General features: G+C 39.5%; 1 protein-coding gene across 9 annotated transcripts in view; it reads left to right on the top strand.

Annotated features, from left to right (window-relative positions):
* The window catches only part of TANC2 (tetratricopeptide repeat, ankyrin repeat and coiled-coil containing 2), a 486,082-nt gene that overhangs the window by 403,292 nt on the left and 59,397 nt on the right, over positions 1-23,393 (top strand). For all 9 annotated transcript variants that reach the window (XM_058432006.1, XM_058432005.1, XM_032138883.2 and 6 more), the window contains 2 exons: positions 5,720-5,886; positions 9,245-9,852. In XM_058432006.1, the coding sequence (XP_058287989.1) occupies positions 5,720-5,886; positions 9,245-9,852 (775 nt within the window). The remainder of the gene's footprint in view (positions 1-5,719; positions 5,887-9,244; positions 9,853-23,393) is intronic.

Genomic DNA, 23,393 nt, shown 5'->3' with positions numbered 1-23,393 from the left:
ACAACTTGTTAGAAATGCAAAGTACCAAAAATAGCCAAAACATTCTTGAAGAAGAAAGTTGGAAGATAGGATCTGGTTTCAAGACATACAGAATTGCAGATTACTATAATAGTCATGACAGTGATATGCTAGTAAATGTTTAACAACCGGCTCAGGGATGGGGGGCTGATTTGATGCTTAAAAATTTAGCAATCAGCTCTCATGAGCCAGCTTGAGTCAGGTCCAAAATTCCACAGACAGGATTGTATTCATGCAAGGATAGAAAATAGATCAATGGAACAGAATAGAGAATCCAGAAATAGACCCACATATGCAGTCAATTGATCTTCTCTAAGGTGCCAAGGCAATTAGAGAATTCTTGTCATCAGATGGTACTGGAACAACTAGATAATGTTTGGGAAAGGGGAAAGAATCTCAATCCTTCCTTCACACTATACACCAAAATTAATATGAGATGGATCACAGACCTAAATAGAAAAGTTCTATCTCTAAAGCTAATAGAAGAAACATAGAATATCTTCACAAACTTGGAATAGGTGAAGATTTCGTAAGGACATGAAGTATCACTAATTATATAAAAATGATGACAAATTAGACTTCATCAAACTTAAAAATATTTGCTCAACAAAAAATACCACTAAGAAAAAGGAAAAGCAAGTCACCAAAGAGGAGGAAATATTCGCTATGTTTCTGTGTGTGAAAGACAAAGCACTTGTATCTACGATACATGTAGAATGCAAACAGTTCAGTTTTTAAATGGACAAACGATTTAGACACTTTACAAAAGAAGATACGTCAACAGCCTACAAGCACATGAAGAAGCGTTTAACATGAGTAATCAGGGAGATGCAAATTAAAAATTACAATGAGAATACCACTTCACACCCATTAGAATGGTTAAAATTTAAAAGAATGAACATCCAATGTTGGTAAGGATGAGAAACAACTGGAACTCTCATACATTGCTGATGGGACTATACAGTAGCGCTACTACTTTGGAGAACTATTTGTCAGTTTCTTTTTTTTTGAGACAAGGTCTCTCACTGTGTTGCCCAAGCTGAAGTGCTGTGGCATGATCACAGCTCACTACAGCCTTGACCCCCTCGGCTCAAGCAATCCTCCCACCTCAGCCTTCTGAGTAACCGGGGCTACAGGCATGCACCACCATACCTGGCTATTTTTTTTTTAAGAGATGGGGGTCTTGCCATGTTGCCCAGGCTGGTCTCATACTTCTGGGCCCAAGCAGTTTTCCCGCCTCAGCCTCGCAAAGTGCTGGGATTATAGGCATGAGCCACCACACCCAGCCAACAGTTTCTTATGAAGTTAAATGTACATCTACTTTACGACCAAGCAATTCCATTCCTACGTATTTACCCAAGAGAAATGAAAACATATGTCTACAAAACACTTGTACAAGAATGTTTCTAGCAGCTTTATTCATAGTCATCAAAAACTGGAAACAGCCCAGATGTCCATCAACAGAATAGATAAATATAGTACATTCATTCCATTGAATACTTCTTAGTATTAAAAAGGAACAAAATAATAGTACACTCAATGTAGAAGAGTCTCAGAAACAGTTAAGCAAAAGAAAAGTGTCTGCAGTGATAGAAATCAGAACAGTGGTTTCCTATTGAGGACTGACTGGAGGAGAACCTAACAGAAATTTCTGGAAGGATAGAAATGTTCTAAATTTGATCACAGTGTTGCTTACATGAGTACATATAGCTGTCAAAACTTATCAAAGTGTATAGTTAAGATCTTTGTAATTCACTGTATATAAATTTTGTTGCAATAATTTTTAATATAGAGTTATTTTTTAAAGGTAGCTGGAGTTTTTTCAATGGAAAACACTTTCATTTTAGAGTCAGAAGCTAGATTTCAAATTATGTATTTTCTTTGAAAAATGAGTCAGTATTTTTCACAGTACTTTAAAGTTCCACAAGTACAGTGATTAAAATACATACACACACGCACACCCACATGCGCATATAAAACAAGTGAAAAAGTTTTGAAGTTTCTCAGTACACTTTTGCTTTAGCTACCAATATGAAATGAAAGGAGACACAAATTGTTTTGTTTTGTTTTGTTTTGTTGGGACAGGGTCTCACTTTGTCACCCAGGTTGGAGTACAGTGGCAAGATCATAGCTCACTGCAGCCTTGACCTCTTGAGCCCAAGCGATCCTCCTGCCTCAGTAACTAGGACTACAGAAGCGCACCATCATACTTGGCCAACCTTTTTCTATTTTTTGTAAAGATAGTGTCTCACGATGTTGCCCAGGCTGGTCTGGAACTCCTGGACTCAAGCCTTCCTCCCACCTGAGCCTCCCAAAGTGTTGGGATTACAGGTGTGAGCCACCAGGCTCAGCTGAGACACTAATTTGTTACCACACTGAAGGAAAGATAACTCAGATATTATGTGAAGCTTTTCAGAACAAAGATATTGTCTGATATGAGTCTTCTTTTTCAATTTCAACAATTCCTATATATACCAGTAAAAGAATCTCATGCACCAAGATTCAGTTCTGACTTCAGTACTAGCTACTATCTCTTCTCTGGCAGTCTCTGTAATTCTTATTTCTCTCAAGCACCTAGGTAGAGTCTCACAATGGAACTACTAAGGAAGAAAGTTCACATATTTGTTAGGAACACATGTAAGTGGAGGCATGGGGAATCCCTGGTGAACGTGTATTTACAAGGGATTAAAAATAAGGATTTTAAAGGGCTTGGGAAACCTTTTTAGTGACTTATCACCTAAAGCAGTGGCTCCTAAGCACCAGTCCATTTAAAGTTTTTAGTTAGTCCATGACAAAATAAGAAAATAGCAGCTCAGAATTTGTATGGATGTAGATACAATGTAGTTTTCCATATGTATGTATGTAAAGATTAGATAATGTCCCTCCTACTTTTTTAATGTTAAAATCCTTTTTATTCTATGAAATAGTGGTGATCGTGGATGGTAATTATATTTTACATGTTCTTACATGGCAAAATATGAAGCAGCAATCCTTTGTTAGTCCCCAATTTATTTTTATTTGTAAAATTTTTTTAAGCTACTGATTTAAAGTACTACTGTAAATATCTACAGAAATTTGAATGAGTGAACATACTGAAGCATTCTTGTAGGCTGGTTGCATTTCAAAGTCAAAATTTAAAGAACATTAGTATCTCACCTCTTAAATTTATAATTGAGAAACCTTATCATTTAGCAAAGGAAAATGAATTATTTCAAGAACAGTTCTCATTGTTTTACAGCATTAGTAGCATTAGGAAATTATTTGCATTTATTGTGCTGAATCCTAAAAATTATGATATCCTTAGGTAAATATGCCCTCCTTACTTCCTAAATGATGAAATTTTTTTTGACACCTACATTAGTAGGTGACTTGTAAGTAATTCCTTCAAAACAGTGGAAATCTCAAAAAAAAATAATAACCAGAATTTAGAAGAATAAAATTAGCTTTATTAAGGGGGAAGGCAAGTACCCCCTTTTAAAAATAAAAAATAATGTATTATCTACTTTTCTCATGGGCTTATATCTACATCCATACAAATTCTGAGCCGTTGCTATTTTCTTATTTTGTCATGGACTAACTAAAAACTTTAAATGGACTGGTGCTTAGGAGCCACTGCTCTAGGTGACAAGTCACTAAAAAGGTTTCCCAAGCCCTTTAAAATCCTTATTTTTAATCCCTTGTAAATACACGTTCATAAATTCTACTAAGAATTTATGCAAATGAAAATGTAATTTTATTAGCAAATGAATTATTCATTCATTAAAATGTCTGGACCATAATTTACTACACATTACTGATCTTCATGCTTGAGAATGTGTTTGCAATGATTCCCAAAGAAAATCCCAACAGATGCATTATCATCAGCTGTTTTGTCTACTGGAAGATCATGACTTTCTTATGAAGGAACCTGGTTGAAGTTATTAAAGGAGATGTAATTGAAGGGTGGGGACAGTGGTGTGCTGGTAAATTTTTAACAGCAACCTGGGAGAGGAGGGCTGATTTATAATATTTGCCAATTTTCATTATGTAAATATTCCTACCATAGACAATTCCAAGCTACCAGCTGTTTAACAGTCAGAGCTTAAAAATATTGCAGTGGGCTCTCCTGAACCGGTACAGGGATAGATAGCTCCAGCAAGCACAGTGAGTGATACTAGCTGATGGTGCTTAGCCAGGCAGAATGCAACTAGAAAATTCCTCTATGGAAATTAAAGGCATGGTTAAGCTTAAGGGAGCCAGAGCCTTCAAAATCAAGAACATAACACCCCCCGAGTTGTTTGGGTAAATCCCAGTTAGTTCCGAGCAACTCCTCTTTCTTCCTTAATACTTTGCACTCCCTGAAGGAATTTCATGTTTTCTTAGTGCTTTGTCATCTAGAATACCACTCCATTAGTAGTGATTGTTAATAGAGCTGGAATCCATAGTTCATTTCACTCCCTAAAAACTTGGCAAATGAAAGTAATTGTTAAAACTTCATAATTTGAGAACCGATTTGGATAGTGAAATTAAATCTCTTTTACAAAGTTTATGCTTTAGGGGAAAAATAATAAGGGCTTATTAATCATTGCAAAAGATCTGTATATTTTCAAATATGGAAACAAAATAGTATATTCAGTTTCAATTGGTCTTGACTTTCAAAGGCAAAAAGAGCCAATTTTGTACACAAGTCCACAGACATTTTCTTCTGTCCTCAGCTTCATCTTCTTTTTCCTCCTCAGATAAAACCTGTTTCTCACTCCAGGTATCTGATGACTGCTTGCCCTCTTCCCTTTGCTTTCCCCCTTTCAGAACCTGTGAGATCCTGCTAACCAATAACTTTTACTTGTTATTCACAATTCACTTAGACTAAAATGTTCTTTCAGTATGGAAATTTTTGAATCTCTAATTGTTGAACCAAGAATCAATAAGCATTTAGCAAGTGCAGAAGCCTGAAATCTTCCCCAGCTGCTTCGTCAGCATAGCCCTAAAGTTAAATTGATTTTGTCAATGCAGGATCATGTGGAGTCCAAGAGAGAACTGGACACAAACACAGCGGATGTTTGTCTTTCCCACTTGACTCCTCCCCCTTTGGGAAGATCATGCAAGGAACTGGTCTCATTGCAGCTGCTTTAGGTATAGTCTAGGAAGCTGCTAGGGTGTTGGGATCTAGCCACCTGGTTCAACTCTGATGCCTGGGATTTCTTTTCTCTGTTACTCTGTCTCTTCCTTCCCACTACACATTCACATTCACATTCACATGCAGTCCTATGTACTGCTTTAGACTTTACATAAACCTTTTTGGGGACATTCCCAAAAGAACATATGATACTATTCTCTTTAATGCTGTCAGATAGGAAAAAAAAAAAACAGAACACATTCTACTCAGCTTTTTCATGTGTAAGAGAAAAATGACTTCCCATGTGCAAAATTTCTTAACTCCAATACTCAGGCTGTCTCACAACTATTAATATGGAGATTTCTGAAAATGATGATATGTATACTCATATGCGACAAAAGTCTTCATACCTGATTAAAAGCAAGATGAATTTACTAAGTTAATTTTTCCATGCCCTTAGAATAAATGATGTACCCTGAGCATTCACTAAACACATGACAAGCCTTTTCTAATATTTTGTTCCAAAGAAATATGTGATCAAAGATCCAATAAGAACTCATTTATCCACTTGGTAATTATTAAGTAATGTGTTTCTTTCTATCTCAGAGAGAAAAATCCCAGATGAAGATTTCATCATTTTAATTGATGGATTAAATGAAGCAGAATTTCACAAACCGGATTATGGGGATACAGTTGTATCGTTTCTGAGTAAAATGATCGGAAAGTTTCCTTCTTGGCTTAAACTAATTGTAACAGTTAGGACCAGTTTACAGGTATGTGTTTGTTTGCTTTTAAACCATAAATGATTCCTCTTGGAAGGAGCTTAAACTGAAAAAGTTCTAGGTCCTAGTTCTGTAAACTTCTACTATGTCCTAGAGCGTTATGAAGAATAATTCCCGAAGAATTAATCTAATATTTTGAGAGATAGAATCTAGAAAGAACATTCTTTGTACATGACTCTCAGATTCCCATTCCTATTGCTCTGGATGAGGTTTAATAAAATGTTCCTCAAAATAGCATGAAAAGAAAGTCCATTTTTCTAGACTGTTCTGAGGACAGCAGTGTAAAGATTATCTCTGACACTTTGACTTTCGTTTAACATTTTTTAATCATTTAATGCTATGCAAAATTCAGTTCAATCTACACCCTAGAATCAGATTTTCTGGTTCCTCCGTCTGCTTCTGCTTAAACAACTCTTCTATAGCATGAATATGGACTTTCTTCTATATCTGCCCTCTTTTAACAAAAATTGGCAATATTAGGGCTTTAGATTAAATGTACTACAACTGAGAGATAAGGTTTTTGTTGTTGTTGTTGTTTTTTCTAATTACTTTCCCTTCTCACTCACTGGTCACTTAATGGCCTGGAAGAAGGACCAGGAATATGAGACTGAGCCTGTAAAAATATATGGACTAAAGATAAATGACTCTGCTTTCCCCAGCCTTCTCATTGTAGCTGAGTTGGTGTCCCATTCTTTACATATTCACACTTGGTTTGGAACAATGTTTCTCATTCTTTTTATAAAAATTATTTCCTCCTCTGATGAATATTAAAATCTCAAACATTATACGCTCGTCTCACTATTTGGATGCAGCCCCCTTGTCATAAGTGCTAATGTACAGAAAATAGTCTATACATTTAAGTCCCTCCTTTCCCCCTCTGCCAGGCACTTAGCATTATTTCTATATATTGACCAATTAGCATTACTGTCTTCCATGATGAGAAACTATATTTCTAATCCTGGCCACCAACTTACAGATGTTTATTATTAATCTCAAAGTAGTTTGAGCTAAAGGATATGGATAAATCAATATAAATCCATCTTTACAACTAAAAGTTATATAACCTATCATTATTAGTAGGTTAATTGTTAAAAATGAAAGATGAATGAAAGAAATCTCCAGGAATGTAATCTCTGACTGTTTTACCAAATGGATGCTTCGGAGATGTTATCCTCATACATATTCTTACATAATATCATGTGCAGTCTCAAAAGAAATTGTAAATGTTTCCGGATAGAGTAGGTGACTTTAATTTTTCAGCTGTGCCAACAGAAAAAGTACTTCAACTAAGAATTTTTAAAAATTATTTCATTTCTGACAGTGAAAGAATTTATAGGTTTTAGAAAATGAACCTTCATTTATATTTGATCATCATTATTTCCACAAACATTTCTTAAGTACTTAAGAGTATTTCAGGGACTGTTCTAGGGGCTGGAGATTCAAAATGAACAAGACAGGCAATATTCCCATCCTCCTAAAGCTTATATTTTAGTAAGGAACACAAAAAACAAATGAGCAAAAAGTTAAACATATACTAAAATTACAGGTAGTGTTAAGTGCTATGAAGAAAACAAAATAGGGTGGAGGGATAACTGGATAGTAGTTGTTTCAGATAGTATACGTAGGAAAGGCCTCTCGTTTAAAAGTGATGAGATCTGATCTTTTTTAAAGATTTCTGTCAGCTGGCCGTCTACATAATAAAATGTAAGGGATAAAGAGTCGAAGCAGAAGTATAGTTGAAAGGTAATGGTGGCTTAGACTAGAGTGATAATGATGGGGACCACGTGAAATGGTCATATTTTGATGGACTGTATTTTGAAGGAGAGTCAAAGGACTTGATGATGGGCTGAATATGAGTGTCAGCAAGAGAGAAGACTCAAGAATGAATCCTGGGTATGTTGTGAGCAAATGGGTGAATGATGATTTGAGGACAATAGAAAGATCACAGATATCTTCTAGAATTTGGTGGTAGAGTCAGTGGTAATGCCGTTCATTGACATGGGGTGAGTTTGGTGGTGGGGGACAAAATTAAGTACTGATTTGGTCACATTGTCTATGAAATATCCAAATGTAAATGTTGAGTAGACAGATATAAGATGGGACTCAGGGGAGATGACTAAGCTAGAAACATAAAGTTAGGCATGAGCCACATACACATAATATTTAGCACCATGGGACCAAAGAATCTATTGATGGGAGTGACAATGGCTAGAGAAGAGGAAAGAACAGAGCCCAGAGCCCTGGGTGAGCTGGGAAATAAAAATGAGCCAGCAAAAGAGGGAAGGTTAAAAGTGGCCAGTGTGCTAAGAGAGAAAAGAGGGGAACGTTCTCAGGGAGCAAGCTGCAGAAAGTGACTCCAAAAAAAGTGCATTGAGGCGAGATCCATTGTGTCAAACATTGCTGAGAGGTTGAGGAAGATGAGAACTGGAACTTTATTATTGGATTTGGCAAAGTGAAAGTTACTGATGCCCTTGACAAGAACCACTTCAGTGAGGTGGTAGGGGTGCAGCCTGATTGGAACAAATGGAGGAGAGAATGAGAAGGAAAGAATTATAAATAGCGAATAGAGAAAACTTCTGTGAAAAATGGGAACAGAGATACAGGGTAGTAGCTGGAAGGAAGAATATGGAGTTTATGTCTGTGTGACCCAGCTGAGAAGAAACAGATGCAGGAGAGGGAATGGGTACTCACAGGAGCAAAGTCCATGAGTGGGTAAGAAAGGACGGAATCCAATGCATAGGAGTAGCCACAAAGCCATATCACCTTCCCCCGATAGAATTTCCAACAGATTACTAAGGTGCCAAGCTTCCTACTGTTAGAAGTGTACCTTTCAGCTAAGGTATCTCCAGAAGGCCCGCATTTAAATGTAGTCATTTTATACCTCTGTGTTGTGTGGGAAATTTTTTTTTAAATAGTCATTTTATTAGGAGAGTTAGAAAGCCAACTTTTTCTAAGCCATTCTTTGAATCTTTATACATTTCTCTTACTGACTTGTACTTGGCATTATGCCCTGGTTTACACTGAGAAAAATTACAGCAAAAGAGTTATACAGCACTCCATTTTCTGTTTATTTCAGGAGTGTTGTTTAGAATAACGATCATGAAATCACTCCAAAAGCACCCTTTACAAAGACCCATTTAAAAATATATCTTAAGTCTCAATGTTAGGAGAAGTTGTGTCCCTTCTATGCAACTAATCTGTTTTACTTTTTGGATACCAATACGTGATCAAGTTTCCCTGTTTGGCCACTTCGAAGTTCAGAATAAATTTGTGAACCTCATAGTTTATCACAAGAGTTAGGGGAAACTGAAGGTCTTTCTGTCTCTTTCTCTCTCTCCATCTGTTTTAGGAAATTACCAAGCTGCTGCCTTTCCATAGGATTTTTTTGGATCGACTAGAAGAGAATGAAGCCATAGACCAGGACCTGCAGGCTTACATCCTGCACCGGATACACAGCAGCTCAGAGATCCAGAATAACATTTCACTTAATGGCAAAATGGACAATACTACATTTGGCAAACTCAGTTCTCATCTCAAGACCCTCAGTCAAGGGTCCTATCTATATCTGAAACTTACATTTGACCTCATAGAGAAAGGCTATCTAGTGTTAAAGAGCTCTAGCTACAAAGTAGTTCCTGTTTCGCTCTCAGAGGTTTATTTACTCCAGTGCAATATGAAGTTCCCAACCCAGTCTTCCTTTGACCGGGTGATGCCTCTCCTGAATGTGGCAGTGGCCTCTCTCCACCCACTGACTGATGAGCATATCTTCCAGGCCATCAATGCTGGGAGCATTGAAGGCACACTAGAATGGGAGGATTTTCAGCAGAGAATGGAGAACCTCTCCATGTTCCTAATCAAGCGCAGAGACATGACTCGTATGTTTGTACATCCTTCTTTTCGAGAATGGCTTATCTGGAGAGAAGAAGGAGAGAAAACCAAATTTCTCTGTGATCCCAGGTAAGACATAGATCTGTGATAAGCAATTCTGAGTCTGTTTTCTGTTCATTGCATGGAGTGTGAGTATTGAAAGTAGAAGTGTTCTTCATTGAACATTTCACATAGAAGAGACGTCATCTGTGTTTCTTCTCAAGGCAAGGCTATAATGACGTTAACTAATTTATTGTTTTACAATGTTATTTCCTTAAGACTCAACATCTGCATAGATATTTAGAATGCTACCCTACATTCCTGTGTTTTTCTGAATAATTTTCACTGACCCCACAGGGTTCACAGGCTATAATTAAGTTAACCATTTAATGGACTTCCTCAGTATTATTATTCTGATATGAAGAAAGAATTGATATATTGTAAATCTCTTTGATTTAGAGCAGAATCATTTCAAAATTTTTATCGCCCTTTTAAAAAACCTTGTCATTATTAAAGTTTCCAATGACTAAATCCATTAAAGTCCAGCCAATGCTAAGCTTTATACTAGAAAATAGAATCTTAAACCTCCTAGCTGAAAAAGATTTGAAGAGATCGACTGGTCTATCCATGCTGTCTTTAGATACATAAGGTGTCATTATCTCCATTTTGCTATAAAGGCCTTAGGATGCTGGATCAACTTGCACAAAGTCATAAAGTTAATACATGGGAGAAGGGAGGGGCATGCACCAGAATACGGATGGCAAGTGCATGATATATCCCACCACTCCCCACCCCACACGCACAGCAGGGTCACTGATTTACCCCAGCACTCTTTCCCAATGAGCTTGAACCTGACTTGAGAATCTTTCTCAACTCAAACCAGACTAGATATGAAACTGTTTCCCTTTTTATTGCATGAAACCTAGATCTCTGGCATCCTGGCGGGGGTGTGCTTTTACTCCGTCATACAAACATTTTTAAAGAAGTATTCCTTTAATAAAGTTGGTGTTTTCAAAAGCCGGGTATATTACTGACTTCATGGAAGCAAAGAAGACACCAACAACATAGCTGGCAAATGCAGAGCTTATTTTGGCTCAAAAAGAAGAGGCCAGATTTGACTATGCCTCACATGTGACTCATCAGAAAGAATAAAACTCTGTGTTCATGCTGGGGTTTTATTGCCCTTCACTCTGTCCTTCACCAGGACTTATTAGAGACAACTGTACTGTGGGCATGCTGCTCAGCCTACTCCATGCTGATTCATCAGAAAATTAGTTCCAGATTATGATGAAAATATTAAGCCAGGCAATAGACTTTGTAGCATTTTCCCTGAGAGGGAAGCTTTTTTAAAGAAACATGCTGTAGTGGAAAGAACATAAACTCTCGAGTCAAATTACCTGCATATAAATCCTGCCTCTTCTAGGAACTTTGACCTTTGGGAAAAGTTACATAGTGTTTCTAAGACTTAGTTTTCTTATCTACATAAGAGCAATAATAATGCCTTTTTTCTAGAGTTGTTGAGAAGTTAAATGAGGTCATATAGTATGATGCCTAGAATAGTACAGAGTAAAAGAAACACTCGGGGTGTGTTCTTTTTCCTCCCCTCACCCTGTAGTAATAGACCCTTCTGGTGTATCTTAGTTAAATCCTGTGGCTAATTGGATAGCGACAGCCATCTTCTGCTGTTATCATTTTGAAGCACAAGATTTTAAAAAGAAACAATAAAAACAATCTGAGTCCTTTCTGTGAATTGTATGATGTTCCCAAAAGGATTTTACTATAAATCCTACTAGAGCTGTTGTCAATATTTAATACATAGAACTGGCAACTACGTATATAGGAAAAAGAAACTAATGTAGAATTGCATAATAAACGCTTTGAGATCAGTTCCCAGAGAAACTTTTCTAGCTGATCTGGGACCTTAGATCCTGGGACATCTCAGACGATTGAAAGCTGAGGTCCAAGGCAACCAGACTACCACTGAATTAATAGTATCCTTACAACAGATGAAATCCTCAGGGGCTCTCAAAGGAGAAAATATGGCTTTTATACAGCCATATCATGACTATACAGGCTTTGCCTTCTCAACATTGCCTATTAACTAGGAGTTTTGCAGCAACCGACTGATGCACTGGGACAAGAAGAGCAGGTACTTCCAACTTCAAATCCTGTGTAATCCGTTCCCTGGTGATTGAATAACATGGCTGCTGAGAAATCATCTTATTTCACTTAATGGCAGAGAGTAAAATTGTAAACAGGACCAGGAGTTATCAAAAAAAGCTTTCTTAGATTTCATTTCAGTTGGAACTCAGCCCCCTCCCCAGCAATGGCTGGCACCAACCTTGTTACTAAAGTACTAAAGTATTGATTGCAGTGCTTAGGGCTCCCTAGGTCAATGAGATGGAAATTCACTAAGAATTTAATACTATTGGCAAAGCCCAAGCTGGTCTTTCAAAGCAGGTGGCTGTACTTGTTTTCCATTTCAGGCAGGTCTGATTAGCAGGACTCTCTCCAGGCACAGTTGTCTTCGTGGCCTTCAGCCTCCACTTCTTGCACATTGTTTCTCCTTCTGTTCTCCACTTTCTCTCCAACTTCTCTCTAAAGCATCTTCCAGTAGATCAAAGAAGACCAATTTAGTGCCTCTGAAATCACACCAGGTAAGCCAGTGCCTGACATGTATATCTGTGGTGTAAGGAGAGCTTCCAGAGGCAACACAACATTCTTATCCTTTCTAGTCCATTTTCCTGGGCTTTCAGCACTCAGTTGTTCACCCTGAACTTGTTGACCTATTAGGAAGTTAGACATAGATGCAAATATTCTACTGATACCAAAAAGTAGTTGATCTTCTCCAGAAATAGGCTAACCAAGGAGGTTGCTTCTGCCTGAGCTGAAAAGAGTCAGTAATCTGAGAATGGTGCTGGAAGCAGGAAATAGCAGAGCCAGAGGTTAATGCTACAGCTGAGATTGAGTTTTTATTGTTTTGAATACCAGACTGCTTATTGTCTCAGAATCTGGGCAAGGACTTGACCTACCAGAGAGAGTGACCTAATGTTACATAGATGTATCATTGTCTCATTGTCATACAAATAAATGAGTAACAAGGTGAGTAAAGTGAGAAAGAGAGTACGTGTGTGTGTGTGTGTGTGTGTGTGTGTGTGTGTGTGTGTGTGTGTATGTGTGCGTGTATCAAACTGTAAGCAGAGTGTCACTGAAGAATCTTTTAGATTTGCAGTTTAGGTAAAATATGCCCCTTGAAGCAATTACAAACCTTAGACCATACCACCTCATTCTGCTCTCTGTTTCCCACTGTTCATCACTGTCAGCCTTCTGACATACCCTGAACTTAAGCTGTCCTATGTTTTATTCCCTTGGGCACTGAGATATCAGATTAACTCACTAATTTAATAAGCGAATTCCGGCTATTATGCTAATAGTAGAGAGATGGAAAACCTATTTGAGGCAACTTGTGCATTTAAAATAAGACGTTTGAGAGAAGTAGTCATCAGCCTTTGTTAGGCAACCTTTTAGTGACTTTCATAGTAGAAATTTAAGGCTGATAGAGTAGACAGTCGGAGCTACCAGCCTTGCGGTGCTGTCCAGTTACTGCTTAATATTTCTATATCGCTTTAGGCTCACCCTGAATAAATCTCCACTCTGTTCTGTTTCTATTCCTCATTATCTCAATTTTCATGGTATCTAGCTTTCCCTTCCATAGGAACGGCTCTCAGATTAATGTTTGTGTGTGTGTGTGTGTGTGTGTGTGTGTGTGTAAGATTTTGACGGAGATTAAAAGACTCTACTGCATTATGTGTGTATTTTTGTGGGGTTTGTTTTATTTTTTTGAGACAGTATCTCACTCTGTCACTCAGGCTGGAGTGCAGTGGCACAGTCACGGCTCACTGAAGTCTCAACCTCCTGGGCTCTGGCAATCCTCCTACCTTAGCTTGCTGTGTAACTGTGACCACAGGCACATGCCACCATGCCTAATTTTTTTTGTTTGTAGAGACAGGGTCTTACTGTGTTTCCCAGGCTGGTCTCAAACTCAGGTTCAAGCCATCCACCCACCTTGTCCTCCCAAAGTGCTGGGATTACAGGGATGAGCCACTGCACCAGCATTTTTTTTTTTTTCCCGAGACAGAGTGTTGCCCCGTCACCCAGGCTGGAGTGCAATGATGCGATTTCAGATCACTGCAACCTCTGCCTCCTGGGTTCAAGCCATTCTCCTGCCTCAGCCTCCCGAGTAGCTGGGACATTACAGGTGCCTGCTACCTCACCTGGCTAACTTTTTCGTATTTTTAGTAGAGATGGAGTTTCACCAATTTGGCCAGGCTGGTCTCGTACTCCTGACCTCAGGTGATCTGCCCACCTCAGCCTCCCAAAGTGCTGGGATACAGGCATAAGCCACCGTGCCCAGCCTAGCCAGCCTTATTTTTAAATGTTTGAATAAAATGCAAGAAGCTTGTTGTGAATTTCATGTAATGAATATTGAGTTGATACAACCTAATGAGATTGTGATGTGGGAGCCTAAGGTTGTGATGTGGGAGCCTAATTTAGTTTGATCTGATTCCTCAAATTAAAGAGAGCAAATCCTGTGATGAATGGAAAGGGAAAAGGCGACACAAATCCTATGGGATAGTTGAGTACTTACTTGATTCTTTATGACCAGAATTGATTGCTTATTGTAAGTGGTTTGTTGAGGCTTTTCCTAATTTATTTGACCATATTAGTAAGTGAATTACACATTGGAGACCTGATGCTCCAGAATCCATTGCCACAAAGCAGGGTGTCAGAGAACAAGCAGTTTGTCTAAGGAAAAAAAGAGGGTGTCCTCCCCAAAATGAAAAATAACTGTGCCAGAGGTCTGTATAACAGGGCTTCTTATAGAATAGATGGGGTTGGAATGACTACAAAATAAATGGTGAGTTGAAGTTTGTGTTGATTTTGTTTTTTAAATCTAAATATGAGCCTCCAGGCAAGATGACAATTAACCTTACCCTCACTGAAGCACAAACTCGAGGTCACCGCTCCTGATAACCATTGCAGGCTCCCAGAGCAGACCCTTAAACTGGAGGATAGGTTCTGCTTTCTCAAAGCATTAGGAGAGAATTCAGCAAAATGATGAAGCATGGGAAGGAAAAAGGGCCTCTTAGAACTAAATCAACCCTGAGGAGGCTTGGAAGAGTTAAAGCAGAGAGAAGAGAATGTACCAGACATCTTTTATTCACACTTTCAATTTTTTTAATTTTTAATTTTTGTGAGTACATGGTATATATATATATGTGTGTATATATATGTGTGTATATATACACACATATATATGTGTATATGTGTATATGTGTATATATATAGTGTATATATATATACACATAGTTACATGAGATATTTTGATAATAGGCATGCAGTGTGTAATAATCACATCGGGGTAAAATTATCCATCACCTCAAGCAGTTATCCTTTGTGTTTCACACAATCCAATTATACTCTTTTAGTTATTTTTAAACGTTTGATTAAATTATTTTTTACTATAGTCACCTTGCTGTGCCAGCAAATTCTAGGTCTTATTTATTCTTTCTATGTTTTGTACCCATTAGCCATGCCCCTGCTTTCCACCAATCCCTCCCCAGCCCTGACTACCCTTCCTAGCTGGTAACCATCCCCTACTCTATCTCCATGAGTTCAATTATTTTAATTTTTAGCTCTGACAGATAAGTGAGAACATGCAATGTTTGTCTTTCAGTGCCTGGCTTATTTCACTTAACGTAACGACCTCCAGTTCCATCCATGTTGTTGTGAATGACAGGGCCTCATTCTTTTTTATGGCTGAATAATTCTCCATTGTGTATATGCAGCACATTTTGTTTATCCATTTGTCTGTCGGTGGACACTTAAGTTACTTCCAAATCTTGGCTATTGTGAGTAGTGCTGTAACAAACATGGAACTGCAGATATCTCTTCAATATGCTGATTTTCTTTTTTTTGGGGTATATACATAGGACCAGGATTGCTGTCATATGGTAGTGTCACAGGATCTTTGGGGTGTTGCTTTGCCAGCCAGAAACCTCTGTGGCTGGCAGAGCTTTCTGCCTGAGTATTGCTCACACCCTTTGGGATCGTTCTGCCTACTCGGCTCAGCAGGCTGCACTCAGCTCGTGCTACTGGCCCAGATCCCACACCTCCCAAGGGTGAGCCAGGCACAGAGCAGTGAGCAGTGTGTGGACAAGAGAGCATGGGGTCCGGCCACTGCACAACCAGGCACGCTAGCTGCTGCAGCAGGGCAGGCAACTCCAGGCACCAGCACAGGTGCCAGCTGCATGTGAGGCTACGGTTGTACCAAACATATTGCACGCGGCTTCGACTGCAAGCAACCACATCTGGACAAGGGGAATGCGGTGGCGCCTGGAAGCTTGGAGATGCCGGGAACCACCGAGGCCAAAGAGGCTGTCACAGCCATGGCTCAGAGAGTCCCTAGGTCTGGGCTCCTCAAAGAACTGCAGCTCCTCTCTCCTTCTCATCATCCACAACGTGGCGAGCAGTGGGGCATGTTTCAGCCCTGTTTGTGTTTCAGCTCTTTCAGTCCCGCCATTCAGCAGGTCCTGAGGTCTTGTCCTGCATCCAGGAAGAATGATGTTCATGGACAACTGGAGAGTGAGCAATGCAGAGAGGAGCTTCATTGAGCAACAGAACAGCTCTCAAGAGATCCAAAGTGGGAAGCTCCTTTCCACAAGCAGGTCATCCCTGCAAGTATCCAGTTCTCACCAGAGAGGAGACCCGGATTGAGTAGCTCCTATGCACAGGCAGGTTGTGCCGACAAGTGTACAACCCTCAGCAGAGAGGAGACCTGGAATGGGTAGCTCCTATCTACAGGCAGTTTGTCCCATCAAGTGTGCAGCCCTCAGCGGAGAGGAGACCCAGAGTGGATAGCTCCTATGTGCAGGCAGGATGTCCTGACAAGTGTGCAACCCTCAGCAGAGAGGAGACCTGGAATGGGTAGCTCCTATCTACAGGCAGGTGTCCCATCGAGTGTTCAGCCCTCAGGGGAGAGGAGACATGGAATGGGTAGCTCCTGTCTGCAGGCAAGTTGTCTCATCTCCGTGAGTTTGGCTGAGTCCAGGGTTTTTATGGGCTTCAGAAGGGAGGACGTGCATGCTAACTGGTTCATGGGCAGGCCTGGAAAAAGCACCATAAGTTCTCACTCAGGGCCACGGACTCCACCCAGAACTGACAGCCCAGCCCCCATGCTTCAAGCCATTTCTGGCCTGAAAGTGGGGCTTCACTGGGGACCCACCCCTTTCCATCCAGGAGCCTGTCTGCCTCCTGCCACCATCAGTCACGTCATCCATGGCACCCAGGCTGTTCATGCCAAAAGGCACCTGCAGGCCTGCACCGAGCCACCCTCAGCCTACCCTCAGCCTCTCTCCCATGCTCATCAGCGCCCAAAGTCCAGAGGGGACTGAGGCAGCATGGGGCTGGCGTGTCAACACTGCCCTGAACACACATACACCTGGCTGGTTCACAACAGTGCCCAGCTTCAGCCTCAGCTTTGCTCCGAAATCAGAGTGGGCACTGGGAGCAGGGAGAGGCCAAGTAGAGCTGGCACTTCTGAGCCTGCGGGGGTAGGGGGGGTCTTCCCGGGCCCCCAAGAGCACATGGATGCCCAGGTCTGCAGCCATGGCTGGGCAGGGCTCCCACCCTGACAACTCAGGAGGGGGCAGGGCTCCCACCTGTTTACAGTTCACCCTAGACTCTATTTATAGTTTTTTTTTAGGAACCTCCAAACTGTTCTCCATATTGATTGCACTAATTTACATTCCCACCACCAGCATACAAGTGTTCCCTTTTCTCCACATCCTTCTCAGCATTTGTTATTGCCTGTCTTTTGGATAAAAGCCATTTTAACTGGGATGAGATGATATCTCATGGTAGTTTTCATTTGAATTTCTCTGATGACCAGTGATCATATACCTGTTTGTCATTTGTGTGTCTTCTTTTGAGAAATGTCTATTCAGATCTTTTGCCCATTTTTAAATCATATTATTAGATTTTTCCTATAGAGTTGTTTGAGCTCTTTTATATATTCTGGTTATTAATCCCTTGTCAGATGGGTAGTTTGCAAGTATTTTCTTCCATTCTATGGGTTGTCTCTTCACTTTATTTCCTTCCTTTGCTGTGCAGAAGCTTTGTAACTTGATGAGGTCCCATTTGTCCATTTTTGCTTTGCTTGTCTATGCCTTTGGGGTATTGCTCAAGAAGTCTTTGCCCAGACCGATGTCTTGAAAAGTTTCCCTAATATTTTCTTTTAATAGTTTCATAGTTTCCAGTTTTAGATTTAAGTTTCCAATCCATTTTGATTTGATTTTTGTATATGGCAAGAGATAGGGATCTAGTTTCATTCTTCTGCCTACGGATATCCAGTTTTCCCAGCACCATTTATTGAAGAGACTGTCCTTTCCCCAAAGTATGTTCTTGGAACCTTTTTTAAAAATGAGTTCACTGTAGATGTATGAATTTATTTCTAGGCTCTCTATTCTGTTCCGCTGGTCTACATGTCTGTTTTTATAGCAGTACCATGCCGTTTGGGTCTATAGTATAATTTAAAGTCAGGCAATATGATTCCTTCAGTTTTGTTCTTGCTTAGGATAGCTCTGGGTCTTTCACTAACACTTGACTATTAGTAGATGAGCTTACCTCCCTCGGACTATTAGTGCTTCATCTCTTTTCAGAGTCTAGACATTCTTCACTTCTAATTCTTCTCTATCGTCCACTGAGTGGTAATCAGTCTTCTGATATCATAGTTTAGTTGTGTGATTTCCAAGAAGATATTTCATTGACCTGTAATATTATTGGGGATTTATCTAATTTGCCAATGAATATTTTTTCCTATTATCCACTTTCTAACCCCCTATTGGCATCAAGAGTAAATCTGAGACTCATATCTGAAGTAGTGACCCAATGTCATGGTTTTGTGATATGACAAACGGGAGGAATTACATGAAATCTAATATATATTTTGAAATATGTTCAATTTGCCAACACATTGAATGTCTTTTAGCTTTACAAGTTTGTTTTGTCTCGGCATAAATCATGGGATCGACATCTATTAGTCAAATAGGCAAATGTTCCCATCTTTCACCCTGTCAGACCATTAGAAGACAGGCCACAGCAACGTTTTTTTTTTTCGTTTTCCAAATCCAAAATGAAATTTGGAAAAAGCTGCTAACTAGAATTCTTCTCCAAACCCAGTTAAAACCGAGAACTACTTATTCTGTCATAAAAACTTATGAGAGATTTCCTAAGTCTATATACATACAGAGATATAGTTCTGCTTATGGTAGGTTGGAAAGAGTGCATCGTTTTATGACTGGGCAAGAATATACTTGATCTTAGCCAAAAGGCCCAGGAGTGATGACTTGGCAAGAATAAATGCTTAGCATTTACTTATTCATGAAGCATTTACAGGCCAGGCAAGGTAGCTCATGCCCGTAATCCCAGTACTTTGGAAAGCCAAGGTAGGAGAATCACTTGAGGCCAGGAGTTCAAGGTTACAGTGAGGTATGTCATGCCACTGCACCCTAGCCTGGGTGACAGAGTGAGACCCTGACTCTTAAAAAAAAAAAAAATACAGAACAGCCAACTAAGGAAAACACAGAGGAGACTTATATCTATATTGTTTGTAAAAGGTAATACTGCTTTATGTGTTTAAAAATACATATAGAGCTTTTTTAAGGTGGATATGTTCAGTATAGTGAATACTGGTTACAGCAACTTAATCTAAAATGAGGTGGACGTAGGGCAGGCGATTAAGGGAAATTTCTTGTACTGAAAGTAGCACAGGAATTAGAGGCTAATTATCCTATTAATGAGTCTCTGAAGCAATACTGGCTGGATCAAAAGATAAGAACCCCACAAGTTTTCCTAGGTTGTCAAACCAAGGTTCATGGCACAGCAGTCAGGAGGAGCTATTGCCAGTGTAGTGGAACATGACAGCATATTCTCTTTTCTGCGAGTAAAGCAATTCACTCGGCCATCTCTAGAGACTTTCAAAAGCAGGTAGATCTCCACATTTAGTAAAATCAACACTAATAGCGTTCCATCCTCTCAACCATAAGAAGCCACAGCTGTGAGACATGAATTTACTGTAGCCGTCCACATATCCAGTTGGTTCTGCCACCCAAATTTTACTTGCAAGTATGTGTTTGTTTCCATCTCTAATGATCATAATGACCACATCTGGGATCTCACATGGATTACCTTCACCTCTTAATTGATCTCCCTTCTTGCCCTCTTCGAGTCCATTCTCCACCAGCAGCCAGAGCAATCTTATAAAAACACAAATCAGACTATGTAACCTTTTCCTGAAAATCCTCCAGTGGCTTTCTATGATTAGAGTAAAATCAAAGCCAGATTGTTCAAAGCCCTGAATTTATAGATATAGCTTCTGCCTCCCTCCCTGAATTAAGTTCATTCTCCCTCTTATTCACAATTTTCTGCCAGTTTCTAGAACTTGCACTTTCCCACCTCTGGGCCTTTGCACTTAACAGTCGCCTCCATCTGGAGCTCACTTTCCCAGGCATCTCATCACATAGAAAGATCTCTCACTCCTCCTTCAGATCTCAGCTTAAATGCCACCTCACTCGTTTTTGTCCACTTTTCTGTCTAAAATGAACTCAATGAGGACAAGAACCTTCTCTGTATTGCTCACTGTGTCTTCGTAATGATTAGTAGAGTGCCTGGAACACAGTAAGCACACAGTAAATTTTTTTTTTATGACGAACTAATGAGCCAACAAAGGAATGATAAGTGGTACTAATTTTAAGCTGGCAACTTAAAATATTTGAGAAACTCTTCCCACAACTCAACAGATAGTATCTTTTGTTCACTTTGTTACCTCCTACCATGCCTTGGGAGTTAAGTGAAGACACGCATTTCAGCAAGTATTCAGTGAATATTTATTAAGTAATATATTTAAGGCTCTGTTTTAAGCACTGCTGGGAATGCAAATACAAGTAAGATCTGTCTACCAAGACTTACAGGTTAGTGTTTTTAACAGACACATTTATAACTAGCTATAATTCAAGGCAGAGTGCTTTGCTAGAGGTATAAACAAAGAGCTGAGGGGCATGGAGGAGGAAGAGAGAAGTGATCAATTTTCCTATGACTACCGTTGGTGTTTCAAACTGTGACATTTCAGTGGAGTCATAGCTCTTCTGCCTCATGAAGCCCTGCCAGCTAACTAAAGACTTCTTGTTGGAACAGAGAAAAGATGACCGTTTTCCTAGAGCTAGAGATGCATTAACAGAACAGAAAGGCAGTAGGAAGATGTGAGGCAAAGTGGGAGAAAGCAGCAAATTCCTATTCAGATTCTGTATTTACAAGGAAATAATGCTTTTCCACTCATTTCTACAAAGGTACCTTTTGGTCATACTTATAATTTACTTTCATGAGGGTCATACATTTCCATATTGACTATAAAACAGTAGCACAAGGGAACCAGAAATATATTTTGAATTCAGCTTCCATGAGAAAGCCATAAAAAAAATAGGCCAAAGCAGTTACTGACTGATAAGTGAAAAATGGAAGAAATAATTTTCGCCAAGAAGTATGGGTATCATTTGCTGAGAATAGATAGCAACAAGCAGACTATAAGACAGCAACAACTGAAGTTTAACTGTTCGCAGAATTTTTAAGAAGAGAAGTGGAAAAGATCAGGATTGTTAACCTATTCTTAATACTTGAGTCATATGCACACTCATTTTACAGTCTAACAGCGACAGCAGATACCTGCAAATTCAAAGTCAAATTGAGTACTGAATTGGAAAGTGAATCTGGAAGTCCTTGCATTGCTCTTCCTTGTACCCACCTGCTTGGTTTTATTCATTCATGAAACATGAAGCACTTAGTGAGCTTCTTCTCCTCTACACCAAGGACTGTGCTAACCACTAGAGAAACTTAGGTGGCTTAAGACACCCCTGACACTAAAGCCATTATACTCTAAAGCAAGCTTGTCCAACCCACGGCCCATGGGCCACATGTGTCCCCAGGAGGCTTTGAATGTGGCCCAACACAAATTCGTACACTTTCTCAAAACATGATGAGATTTTTTTGCAATTTTTTTAGCTCATCTGGTATCTGTAGTGTTAGTATATTTTATGTGTGGCTCAAAACAATTATTCTTCTTCCAGTGTGGCCCCAGGAAGCCAAAAGATTGGTCATCCCTGCTCTAAAGGGAAGTCAGACACAGCAACCAACAATAGTGCCATACTACAAAGTATTGTAGGAACCTAGACAAAGAAGAAATACTTTTCAGAAGACGTAACATTAAAGTTCAGCCTTGAAGTATGGGTTGAATTCCGTTAAGCAGCAAGGGAATGCAGGAGCACTGTAGGCAGAAAGGAAAAGGTAATGGCAGTAACAGAAACAAGGAGGAGTGAGAACATATGAAATGCCTTTGGGGAACTGTGAGCAGCTATGATAAGAGAATAAGATGCATGATCAGGAGAGGATGATAGGAGGTGTCACTGGGAAAACCTTAAATGCCATATTTAAGACTTTATAATTCTGTAGATAATGGGGAGCCTCTGTAGCCTTTTGAGGAGGAAGAAACAAAGATCTGATAACTCTGGTGATGTGAAAGATAGCTCTGACAAGTGATGTATGGTAGATGAGTCGAAATGAAGGGAAGAGACTGCAAGTTGGGCTACTAATTAAGAGGTTTATAGCAATAGTCTAGGTGAGGAGTGGTAAGACCTATAACAGGAGAATAGAGAGCAGGGTGTATGTGGGAGAGATATTTTGGTGATACTCAAAAGCACTTGGTCTTTTTTATATGGTATGTGAAAGGTAAGGACAGAGGGATCAAAAGTGACGAGATTTATCTTGAATGATGGGTAATAGTGATGCTACTAACCAATATAGAACTTTCTGAATGGAGGAGGGGCTCTAACATGAGCAAAGGCAGGAGGAAGAACAGGCTTATGGGGAGAAAGTGAGTCCTATTTTGGACATGTTCATAATGAATTGCCTCTGAGGAAAGATGCACAGAATATATTTAGGAATCTGCCTTTAGAAAACAGACAAAGAGAAGGCTCAAGGCATGCAGCTATAAATTTGTGCATTACCAGCAAATAACTGACAGCAGAAGCCATAGTACTAAACAAGATCACCCAAGAATACAAAGTAGGAAGTTTAGAAGTATGAAACAGAATAGTTATATTTAAATGCTAAAAGAAGATGATGATCCAAATAGTAATTTAGAGGGGAATTAGAAAGAGAAACAAGAGGAAGTAAGGTCATAGAAGTCAAAGGAGAAGGCAGTTTCAAGGAGGGGATGCTCACCAGTACCTTTTACTGCAATAAGGCAAAGCATAAGAGGCCATATATGGCTTTTGCTAGAATACTTTGCATAGAATGGTTGGTAGCAGAAGTCCAGTTCCCGTAAGTTAAAAAGTACATGTGAAATGAAAAAGTAGAGACCACTACCATAGACTCAACTTCCCAAAATTTTAGCACTGAAAGAAGGGAAAAGTTTGACCATGTTGGTTGACATTGGGAAATGGGAAGATAAAAAGTAAGAGACTAAACATAGAAGAGAGGCAAAGAATGATGAGTTCTAGAAACCTGGCTATCAAAAGGGC

This window comes from Hylobates moloch, unplaced genomic scaffold (genome assembly GCF_009828535.3).
Source record: "Hylobates moloch isolate HMO894 unplaced genomic scaffold, HMol_V3 SCAFFOLD_19, whole genome shotgun sequence".
NCBI classification, from domain to species: domain Eukaryota; kingdom Metazoa; phylum Chordata; class Mammalia; order Primates; family Hylobatidae; genus Hylobates; species Hylobates moloch.
Note: the sequence above shows the minus strand (reverse complement) of the source record. Positions and strands in the feature narration are given on the sequence as shown.